Source organism: Anarrhichthys ocellatus, unplaced genomic scaffold, assembly GCF_004355925.1.
Source record: "Anarrhichthys ocellatus isolate YVR2014 unplaced genomic scaffold, GSC_Weel_1.0 scaffold134, whole genome shotgun sequence".
Lineage (NCBI taxonomy): Eukaryota > Metazoa > Chordata > Actinopteri > Perciformes > Anarhichadidae > Anarrhichthys > Anarrhichthys ocellatus.
This window is the reverse complement of record NW_022280164.1, coordinates 427,749-439,481: the sequence shown is the minus strand read 5'-3', so window position 1 is coordinate 439,481 and position 11,733 is coordinate 427,749. Positions and strand designations below refer to the sequence as shown.

Sequence of the window (11,733 nt, the reverse complement as noted above, 5' to 3'; positions counted from 1 at the left end):
TTAGCATAAAGACTAGAAACAGGGATCAACAACTAGCTTTAAACCGCTAACATGTTAAATATGTTTGTTTAATCTAAACTGAAATGTTAGAAATGAAACTACATTTTATTTTATTTTGTTTATTTTAGATTACTTTCAACGTTGATGTGTAGTTAGCTTAATGCTAGTGACGGTTTCACTTTAAATCAACATCCTGTTAATATAATGTTTTATGTATAGGTGTTAAGGCGCTCAGGTATTCAGGTGTTCAGGTGATGACTCCAGATCGTCACCTGGAGCAACAACTAAAACAAGTCGAGACTCTGTTCCTTTTCTTCTTCTGTGGTTTATTAACAGACATCAACACAGGTTGCACAGCAAACAGCCAATCAGCTGCTGGTATCACACTTCAGCCTACGTGTGTGTGTGTGTGTTTCAGAGTGTGTATCTGCTGTCTCCAGTGTGTGTTCCAGTTCTGTAGTTCACTCAGTCTTCCTCGTTGGTCGTCGTCTGAACGTGACGACTCCGACCTGAACAGCTGCTCGAACCTCTGAGACAAACACACACACACACACACACACACACACACACACACACTCATTAATCACATTAATCACTAACGTAACATTATGTTCAGTCCTCTGCGTGTGTGTGTGTGTGTGTGTGTGTGTGTGTACCTTCACAGCAGCGTCTCTCTGCTCAATGACAGCCTGATGTCCCAGGGTGCACCTGGTTGTGGTGATGGATGCTGTTGTTGGCGTAGTAAAACTGGATGATGGGTCATCGTTACTGTTGGTGGGGGACAGGTACGGGATACCAGACCAGGTCCTGACACACACACGCACACACACACACACACACACACACACACACACACACACACACAGGTGATGGAGGGCTTTTATTGTGAAGATTTGTGATGACGTCATTGGCTGTAAAGTGTTCTGTGATATAAATATGTATATATATATTCGGGCTGGGCAAGTTAACGCGATAATAACGCTTTTTTTTTATTATTAAGCGGACATTTTTAACACAAGAACCGGGCAGCGAGCGGTGAACAGCTGTTTGTGTGGTGTCTCTTCCGTCTCTTCCTGTTTCCTTCACCTACATTCCCCTGGGTCCTAAGTCCCTCCAAGTACAGCTTATTGTCACCCTCTATGTACCAACGTATATTTATAACAAATACCACACATATTACGGTAATCAGCGTTGCATATGTGTCTGACCAAAATACCAAAAAAAGAAATGATTAATTTAAATAATTTTTTTAGAGTTTTTAAAGTGTTTTTGTTTGTAATATGTATAATAAGCATATCATTTAGTTATCACTACTGAGAATTGAACAAACATAAAAACGTGACGTAGATAGGTTTGCAGTTTTCAAGGTGTATATTTCAAATTGCATCTCTTACACACATGAAGATAAAGTTGTGAACACCGGCTGAATATCTATTATCAGAATCATTATAACCATATTTTAACTGCTACTGTGTAAAGGGAATACTGCTGTTAAAAATAACCTGATTTGTTTAAAGTGTTTAATGTCTATTCATGATCTCACAGTAACAGGTCAGAGATCAGGTGTTGCCTGCTGTTTCCTGTTTCAGCCTCCGTCTCTGTGGTGACGGTGTTGATGTCAGAGTGCTGCTCTGCCTCTGTTTCTATGGAAACAAACAGGAAGCTTAATGACCCGAAGGTCACAGGTACACAGGTGTAAAAGGAGGCGGGTCAAAGGTGAGTCACCTTCAAATGTGAGCAGCTCCTCCAGCTGAGAGAACAGCTGCTCTGTCAGACGGGACAGTGATGTCACAAACTCCTCCCCTCTGACTCTCACACACACCTGAACACACAAACACAGAAAACACACAGGTGCTGCAGGTGTGACAGGTACTGGTGTTAACAGCTGTCCCACTGACTCCTCCCCCTCCTACCTGTAGTTCCAGGTGTAAAGAGCAGATGGAGCTTTGCAGCTGCTGCTGTCTGAGCTCCTCTCTGATGTTCACATTCTGAAGATCGTCGTCTCTGAGAGACACTCGCAGCTGATGGATGTTCACACGCTGAGGACAGGTGAGGACAGATAGGTTGGAACATACATGTGAGAATAGACAGGTTAGGACAGACAGGTGAGGACAGACAGGTGAAGACAGACAGGTGAGAATATACAGGTTAGGACAGACAGGTGAGAACAGACAGGCGAGGACAGACAGGTGAGGACAGACAGGTTAGATCAGACAGGTGAGAACAGACAGGTGCAGAGAGACAGGTGAAGACAGACAGGTGTGGACAGAGAGGTGAGGACAGACAGGTGAGGACAGACAGGTGATGACACAAAAGTGAGGATAGACAGGTGAGAACAGGTGAGGACAGACAGGTGAGGACAGACCGGTGAGAACAGGTAAAGACAGACAGATGAGGACACCGGTGTGTCACACTGGCGCTGCTCTGCAGGCGACACGGATATGCGTACCTGTGCTGCTGTTTGTTTGTTGTTTGTTTGGCTTTTTGTGAACGATCGGTTTGCCCTATGTTCAATTCGTATGATCAAGACAAAAGGACTATATGATGGCGTGTGTTTTGGGATTTTTTTCTGGTGGCGTTACTGCTCCTGTCCGAACTTTTCACCACCTGCAAGGCTACACTGGCTTGGGCAAGTACCAACCAGGCGCTATCTTACACGAGGGAAGCGCTCTTGTCTCTACGCCACTATGGAGATAAGCTCACAGCAGATCCTTTCGGATCGCTCCTCAACAATGTGCCGGAAGACATTAGAGCTCCACGTCGGCAGCGATTGCGGAAAAGAGGCCGGAGAGGAGGTGTACGACAACGGCTACGGAGAAGAGGCAATCGACCGCACCTGCCATCTATGATTCTGAGTAACGTAAGGTCGCTGAGGAATAAGATGGACGAACTCCGACTCCTGACAAGGGTATGCTTTGAGTACCGTGAGACCTGTATCATGCTTTTCACCGAGACTTGGTTACACCCAGAGATCCCTGACTGCTGTGTTGGTATAGAGGGGTTCTCACACATTCGCTCTGACAGAAGCGAGCTGTCACGGAAAAGCAAAGGGGGCGGGCTCTGTTTGTACATAAATGACAAGTGGTGCAGACAGCACACAGTCTGGGAGAAAATCTGTAACCCTGATGTGGAACTGTTATGTGTGAGTCTCGGGCCGTTCTGCCTACCTCGAGAGTTTAGTAATATCCTCATCTGCTCTGTTTATGTACCTCCCAATGGCAATGTCTCGAGGCCTGCGGCACAGGTGGCAGACTGTGTTCACGAACAACTACAGCGCACCCCAAACGCCCAGATTTTCATCATGGGAGATGTTAATCATTGCAACTTAAACATTGCATTGCCAGGTTTTGAACAGTATATTAACTGTGATACCAGCAAGAATCGGACTTTAGACAAGTGCTATGGTAATGTAAAACATGCATACACAGCCATAGCTAAACCACCCCTGTCTAACTCTGACCATAACACCGTTCATCTGATCCCCACATACAAGACAGCCCTGAAGAGCAGTAAACCTCTGGTTAAATCTATCAATGCATGGACAGATGACAGCATGGAAACACTGAGAGGTTGCTTTCTATGTACAGACTGGGATACCTTCTCTGGAGAGCCAAACCTGGACAATGCCACAGAAGTTACCACAAGTTACATAACATTTTGTGTTGACACTGTGATTCCAAAAAGGACAATAAAAGTCTATCCAAACAACAAAGGACGTCAAGGACTGTATTAAAAGAAAAAAACAGGCATTTAAGACCAACGACCACCTACAACTAAAAACTGTACAAAAGGAGTTGAACCAGAGGCTGAAAGAAGCTCGGGAACACCATAGGGAGGCAATAGAGGAAAACCTCCATGCTATGAACTCTAAAACACTATGTAACTCCATGAAAACAGCCACCAACATGAAACCCACAAAAACATCATTATATGTTGTATAATTGGCTAAAGCAAATGAGCTGAATGTTTTTTACAAGCAGTTTGACAATTATGACTTCTCTGCTGAATGTGACATGGTGCTTGATAGTATTGCTACTGATGATGTTGACAGGCTAGAGATTGACCATAAATCCGTCAACAAGGTCCTTAAGCAAATCAATGTCAACAAGGCCACATGTCCAGATGGTATCTCTGCTTTTCTATTAAAAACATGTGCAGATGAATTGACACCTGCCTGGTACCCATTTTCCAGAGGTCCCTAGATTCTCACACTGTACCAACACAATGGAAAAAGGCAATCATCATATCGGTCCCTAAGAAACCCTGTCCACAGGAGAATAATGATTTTAGACCTATTGCTCTAACCTCTGTTGTGATGAAGTGTATGGAGAAGCTCATGGTGAGCAAACTACGGCTGGATGTAGGCCCACAGCTAGATCCCTACCAGTTTGCATACACACAGCAGAGAGGCACTGATGATGCAACCAACAGTATAGTGCACCTAGTGACTAAACACCTCGAGAATCCGAGGGCCTATGCTAGACTGTTGTTTGTAGATTTCAGTTCAGCCTTTAACACCATACAGCCTCATGTTCTCCTGAATACACTGCAGCTGATAAATGTCAACCCCTTCACTATTAAGTGGTAGCACTCATTCCTCACCAACCTTACCCAGCAGGTCAGGGTGAACAGGACCTTGTCTGAACCCTTTACCATCAACACCAGCGCCCCCCAGGGGTGCGTCAGTTCACCAGCCCTGTTCACCCTGTACACTAATGAATGTACATGCAGCACTGCTAACAATTACATGATCAAGTTTTCTGATGATACAGCCATCCTGGGTCTCATGTCTGACATATCGGATACAGCTGTGTACAAACATGAGATTCAGAACTTTGTCCAGTGGTGCGACAAACACTTCCTCATCCTCAACTTTAGGAAAACAGAGGAGATGGTATTCAACCCCAAATACATTGGAGACCACTCACCAGTGGTTACCAGTGGTGTCAACCAGAAAGTGTTGCTCCTCTTCTACCACGCCATAGTTGAGAGCATCCTGCGGTTTGGCATCTCAGCCTGGTTTGGCAACCTCAGTGTACAGCTGAAAGCCCAGATCACCCGGCTAACACAAAGAGCCATGAAGGTCAACGGAGTCAGACAGCATCTCACAATCCAGGCCATCTTTGATGAAACTATCATCAGACTGCCCCAGAAGATTATTTCAGATCCCACCCATGTCCTCCACTCTGAATACCAGCTTCTTCCTTCAGGCAGACGCTTCAGAGTCGCCCAGTGCAGGCTCAACCGCTTTAAGAACTCCTTTGTCCCCTTGTCCATCAAAGCCCTAAATGGCAAGCTTGACTCCTGTAACACGGATTTTTATTTTTATTATCTTAACTATACACTACTGGTGCGTGCTACAACGAGCAGTTTGAAATTTATTTGTTGGCTGGTCTTTTGCATCTACTGTAGGTACTGTGTGTGGAACTGGCGACAGTCTGTGTATGTAATGTATGTATGCAATATGTTATTTGTATTGTTTTAACGGCAGACACTGTCTATGACTATGTATGTTTCCAAGACAAATTTCCTTCCGGACAATAAAGTCTATCTTATCTATCTTATCTTATCTGACAGGTGAATACAGACAGGGGAGGACAGACAGGTGAGGACAGACAGGTTAGGACAGGTGAGGACAGACAGGTTAGGACAGGTGAAGGCACACAGGTGAGGACAGAGAGGTTAGAACAGACAGGTAAGTACAGACAGATGAAGACAGACATGTTGTGAATGTTGTGGACATCTTGTCCTCCTCGCTGGCTGCCAGCGTCTCCTCCAGCTTCACTCGAACTCTGCCCATCTCCTCAATAAGCTCCTCCCCATGTCGTTGCTCATGGTTACTAATCAAAACTTCAGGTAATGAAAGCAGCAGACTCTCCGTCAGAGACCGCTGTGTCTCCAACTCTGAAACAGACAGGTAAAGTCAGACAGGTAGAGACAGACAGGTAGAGACAGGCAGGATGAGACATGTTGTATTTCTATCTTTGTGAGGACGTCTGAAGACCTTCACAGACTTCACACCAGGGGTACATCCCAAGTCTCTTAATTGCATCCCCGTTTCCCTCACTTGGGTCCTTTCCTTGCGTCTTAGTCCCTCCCACCAGGGATGCATGGAGGAAACCATGCGAGGAGAGAGGAACGAGGCAATATGTTTTCAGAGACATGAGACGTCCTTTCCTCAGTTGCGTCACGTGAAGCGACGTCTGTTTCTGATGACGGAGGATCAGCTGTCAGTCGGATCAGCTGTCAGTCGGCTTTAACAGCTGGAGAGACTTTTGATAAGTTTGTGTCTGTTCACATGATCACTGTACTTAATAACAGTAACTAATAATACTAATAACTAATAAAGACACACAGTAATCACCACTGTAGAGGTGTTTCTCTCTGTAGTCTGTTAACAAACTGTGTCCTGTGTTCTGTTTATAAGCGCAGGATCCATTTCTACCGGCGGAATGCGATCGTCTTATTTATGAATTATTTGCGTCTGTACGTTTTGAAATTCAGATTGTGACGTCGATATTAAATAACCTAGAATATGATTATTGTTTCTCTTAAATGTTGGAATGAACAGCCTCACGTGACTGAATGAAATGATGTGAAAAGTCTTTCTAGCTCTCTCTCTCTCTCTATATATATATATATATATATATATATATATATATATATATATAGTGTTTATAAGTGTTTCGTCTCTCCAGTTCCCTCTGACTTTAATTGTTTCCATAATAAAAGTTCAGATCATGAAAACACAAATCTTTCTTTGTAGAAAGTTGTTTCTGGTCCTTTTGTTGTTCAGACTACAATGAACATTTATTTAAACCAGATGTTGAATCAGAAAACGAATCAAATCTAAAGCTTGAGTTTTTGTGATCCGTCTTCACTGTTTACATGTTGAAAAAAATCTCATCAGTCCGATCGTCTGCAGCGTCCAATCACATGACAGATGAACAATGAGGGGGCGTGTCGGCCGTTAAAAGACTTCCTGTAAGTCTGTTCTCGTGGGTCCTCGCTCATGGCTCCTCAGAGATCCCTCCTCCCTCCTCGATCCTCAGAGCTAATTAAGAGCTTTGGGACGGCCGTCAATATGGCGGCGCAGAACAACTTCCGGTTCAAGCGAGGATCGAGGAGCAAGGAAATGAGAATTAAGAGACTTGGGATGTACCCCTGGTTTTACATCAATGAGGATCCTCATAGATCTGTGTGTGTGTGTGTGTGTGTGTGTGTCTACCCTCTCTGCTGGTGCACAGAAACGTTCTGGTTTGTTCCTGGTATCCCAGCAGCCTTTGCTGCATGCTCTCAGCCCATTGGTCCAAACTGTCGGGAAGCAGGAGGAACCTGCTGAGACCACAATGCTGGTAGAAGTCCTGACAGAAAGACAGGTAGACAGACAGACAGATCTGTTAAAGTCCACATTGATCCACATCACCGCTCACATGCTCCACTGACAGTGAGTCTCTGTTACCTCAGCAACCTGCAGGATGACGTCATTGGTTCTCCACAACACAGAGTTCAGGGTGGAGCTGAAGGAGCTGCAACACAGACACACCTGTGATCAATACAGGTGACCAACACAGGTGATCAATACAGGTGTTCATACAGGTGATCAACACAGGTGATCAATACAGGTGATCAACACATATACATACAACAGGTTTAGAAGATTTTACCAGCAGCTGGTCTTCTGTCATCCTGGATCAGACTGAACCTGATTGGACAGAAAGAAAACATCAGGTACCACAAACAGAGCTGACAGTACTCCCTGCAGTACTAGTTATGTACCTGTTCAGGGACTTGATGACGCCCACAACAGGGTCATCCAGGAGGTCCACACCTGTCCTCCTTGTCTGCAGTAAACCAGGAGGTGGGGCGGACCGGACCTGCTTCCTGGATTTAGGAGGAACTGAGAGGGTGGTGCCCTAAACACACAAATAACACACACATGGTAAACCACATGGAGGGTTAAGTAGAACACATAGTAGACTTAGATCTAGGACAGCAGGTGGACCAGATAGTCAAAAGGCCACGTAGACCAGACGTAGTCCAGTTAAGTAGACATTAGTTCAGGAAGAAATTTGTAAATCCACTGGAACAGGATAGTCCCCAGAACATCAGGGTGATGATCAGACAGGTGGTAGTCCAGGGTAGTCCAGAGTAGTCTGGGGTTGTCCAGGGTAGTCCAAAGTAGTCCAGGTGGTAGTCCAGGGTATACAAGAGATATACAAGTACATTCCATTTACCGTTCCAGCTGGACAAGAAGTAGTCCAGACAAAAGGAATTCCAGTAAGACAAGTGGTAGTCCAGGAAGACAAGGGGCATTCCATGTAAACAGGAGGTAGTCCAGGTGGACAAAAGTTAGTCCATGTAAACGGGAGGTAGTCCATGTAGATTAAAGGTAGTCCAGGTAAACAGGAGATAGTCCATGTAGATTAAAGGTAGTGCAGGTAAACGGGAGGTAATCCATGTAGATTAAAGGTAGTCCAGGTAAACGGGAGGTAGTCCATGTAGATTAAAGGTAGTGCAGGTAAACGGGAGATAGTCCATGTAGATTAAAGGTAATCCAGGTAAACGGGAGGGAGTCCATGTAGATTAAAGGTAGTCCAGGTAAACTAGAGGTAGTCCATGTAGATTAAAGGTAGTCCAGGTAAACAAGAGGTAGTCCATGTAGATTAAAGGTAGTGCAGGTAAACGGGAGGTAGTCCATGTAGATTAATTAAAGGTAGTCCAAGTAAACAGGAGGTACCGTACCAATGAAAAGTCCAGGTACTGGCAGCACTTCCTGAGTTCTTCATTGACTGATGACAGGAGAGAACACACCTGATCAGGAGGCACCTGCAGACAGACAGGAAGACAGACAGACAGACAATAAACAGAGACTTACTGATCTCTTGTTCTTTCTACATCATCACAGAAGTACAAGGTTTTATAGTACTACAGTACTGACGGGGGTAGTAATACAACAGTACTACAACACCACCCTAATAAGAAGTGCTACAGCTGTAGTATTTTGTACCTGTGTATGCCTGTGTGTATACCTGTGTGTACCCGTGTGTATACCTGTGTGTACCTCTGTGTGTACCTATGTGTTCCTGTGGGTACCTGTGTGTACCTGTGTGTGTACCTGTGTGTATACCTGTGTGTATACCTGTGTGTATACTTGGTTGTTCTTGTGTGTACCTGTCTGTGTGTACCTGTGTATACCTGTGGGTACTGTGGAGATATTTTATATCTCTTGTATATACATGTTAGGATTGATAACATTGTACGTTGTATTATAGCAGCATATGTGCATTCTCTACACAACTTATAACTGTATTTTCAATTTTGTAAGTTGAGCTTTGTGTGACCAGGCACACCCTGGTTGAACAGATTGGGTCTGGGGTGCCAGGGTTCTTCATTTATTTTACTTTACCTTTAGGTTCAAACATATGGTTTAGATTAGTTAACATCCAATGTATGGATGGGGAGCCAGACAATGATGTGTGTGTCTCAACCCCCACCTGTGTGTAGACTGACAAGTATAAAGAACGTGTAACTTTTTAGTTTAGTTGAAGTAATCCTACAGCCTAGCAAGCTGTAATTTTCCTCCCATGATTCATGTCCACTAAAGAATTCTGAAAAGTTGATCTTCGACTCCAACCTCATCTGTGACCAGTCTCTTCAAAGAAAATCAACAACCACAGTACCTGTGTGTACCTATGTGTACCTGTGTGTATACCTGTGTGTTCCTGTGTGTACCTGTGTGTTCTCCATCATCCTCCTCAGATCCTCCAACATGCTGCTGATGACGACCTGCTGCTGTTTACTGCTGTTTGTCTGATTCAAACAAGAGAGACAGACAGACGGTCAGACAGACAGATAGACAGACAATCAGACAGACAGACGGTCAGACAGACAGGTACTTCAGCCTTGATGTGAACTTGTGTGCTGCTCATGATCTCCAGGATGTTCTCCATGAAGTCCACCTCAGACTTCAGGAAGCAGAGTTTCTCCTCTAGAGGAGCCAACGCCTCCTTCAGCTGGAGGAGGAGCACAAAGAGGAAGTGAAACGTAAACATCTGGTGGATTGTAGATATAAATAAGAGACAGAGGTCAGACCTGCTGTAGACTCTGTGACTCAGACCCCTCCAGCTCAGAGTAGATGGACTCTTCCGTCACACTGATCTGTCTGGTTTCCTCCTTCAGCCTCTTCTGGAACAACCTCAGCTCCGGGGGAGCAACGTCACCTCCTTCACTGAACAACCTGCAGGAGGAGGAAACAGACAGACAGTCAGACAGATGACAGACAGGCAAACGGTCAGACAGACAGACAGGCAGACAGACAGACAAGTTAAAGGGTCTTCCAGTTGTTACCTGAAGGAGTTGAGGAGCCTCGTGGTTCTGGTTCTGAGCTGGTCCAGTCTGTGGTGGACTGTCTGTCTGAAGGCGGTCTGACAGTGCTGGGTGTCTTTGATATGCTGATCCAGACGGTCCTGCAGGGTGGAGCTCAGAGCCTTCAGCCTGCAGACAGACAGACAGGTAATAAAGAGACAGACACGCCTGTGAGCTGACCTCAGATCAGTTCTTACCGTCGGCTGCTGTTAGCTGTCAAAACGTCCTCCATAATGGACAGACAGACGCTGAACTCCTGGTTCCTCCTGCTGATGGAGGTCTGCACATCCTGTAGATCCACCCGGCAGGAGGTCAACACCTCAGAGACCTCCTCACAGTGAAGGTCCACCTGCTGTCTGTGGAGCTGCAGCTCAGCTAACACACACACACACACACACACACACACACAAAGACACACAAACACACAAAGACATTATTTTCATTCTGCAGTTTAAAGATTTTGGGATCAGGAAGAAGGTCACACAGAGGTGTGTGTGTGTGTGTGTGTGTGTGTGTGTGTGTGTGTGTGTGTGTGTGTGCATGTGTGTGTTACCCAGGCGTTGTTGGTATACGTGTGTCTGGATGTTTTTGTAGTTCAGCTCCTTCAGTTGTAGTTCTTGGTCTGATTTTGCCGCCTCCTTCCTGTCCGTCACCGTGGTAACGGCTGAGTTGAAGACGTCGTGAAAATGTTTCTCAAAATGATCGAAGAACAAACTCCTCGTCCTGAACAACACACACACACACACACAATCCTGTTTACACTGTGTGTGTGTGTGTGTGTGTGTGTGTGTGTGTGTGTGTGTGTACCTGCTCAGTGTGTGTGTGAGCAGCTCCACTGGAAACAGGCTCAGGTGTGTTTCTAGCTGCAGGTCTGGGGCAGGGCATCTGAAGGCAGGGCCACTATAGGTTACACCCCTGGATGATGTAAACGTGACATCACTGCTGATGTCGCTGAGATCCAGCAGACAGGAATCCGCCTGCACACACACACACACACGGTTCATCTGGAGCCATCAGAAGTGAGTCGTTGTTTGTCATTGGTCAGAGCTTCACCTCAGCCAACCAATCAGGAGAGGGCTGGGCAGGGCCTGACTCCTCCTCCTGCATCATCTTGTCTGGTTTCTGTAGTTCAGCTTCCTCACTGTGTTCTACACAAACAACCAAACAAACCAGTTCAGACTGGACCGAACCAGTTCAACACCAGTTCATAAGTGAATCCTGGACCTGAAGACAGACTGACCCGGTTTGGTGGATGATGGGAGGAGGTTCTCCAGTTCTTCTGGACTCTGAGGAGGAAGAACAGTTTGTGACTCACCTGTTACACCTTTAAACTACCAGCTGAGTAGTCACTTTACCTGGTCTTAC

General features: G+C 45.5%; 1 protein-coding gene across 1 annotated transcript in view; it reads right to left on the bottom strand.

Annotated features, from left to right (window-relative positions):
- Positions 1 to 311: 311 nt before the first annotated feature.
- LOC116399892 (coiled-coil domain-containing protein 180-like) overlaps positions 312 to 11,733 on the bottom strand; it is a 13,347-nt gene continuing 1,925 nt past the window's right edge. Inside the window, exons 7-26 of the mRNA XM_031877354.1 lie at positions 11,609 to 11,654; positions 11,422 to 11,516; positions 11,176 to 11,345; positions 10,922 to 11,091; positions 10,566 to 10,743; positions 10,351 to 10,497; positions 10,096 to 10,240; positions 9,900 to 10,016; positions 9,736 to 9,813; positions 8,746 to 8,829; positions 7,780 to 7,916; positions 7,668 to 7,705; positions 7,463 to 7,546; positions 7,229 to 7,364; positions 5,722 to 5,904; positions 1,914 to 2,039; positions 1,726 to 1,822; positions 1,544 to 1,643; positions 657 to 807; positions 312 to 529 (exon numbers count right to left, since the gene is read on the bottom strand). Of these exons, the coding sequence (XP_031733214.1) occupies positions 7,485 to 7,546; positions 7,668 to 7,705; positions 7,780 to 7,916; positions 8,746 to 8,829; positions 9,736 to 9,813; positions 9,900 to 10,016; positions 10,096 to 10,240; positions 10,351 to 10,497; positions 10,566 to 10,743; positions 10,922 to 11,091; positions 11,176 to 11,345; positions 11,422 to 11,516; positions 11,609 to 11,654 (1,467 nt within the window). The 3' untranslated portion in view covers positions 312 to 529; positions 657 to 807; positions 1,544 to 1,643; ... (3 more) ...; positions 7,229 to 7,364; positions 7,463 to 7,484. The remainder of the gene's footprint in view (positions 530 to 656; positions 808 to 1,543; positions 1,644 to 1,725; positions 1,823 to 1,913; positions 2,040 to 5,721; positions 5,905 to 7,228; positions 7,365 to 7,462; positions 7,547 to 7,667; positions 7,706 to 7,779; positions 7,917 to 8,745; positions 8,830 to 9,735; positions 9,814 to 9,899; positions 10,017 to 10,095; positions 10,241 to 10,350; positions 10,498 to 10,565; positions 10,744 to 10,921; positions 11,092 to 11,175; positions 11,346 to 11,421; positions 11,517 to 11,608; positions 11,655 to 11,733) is intronic.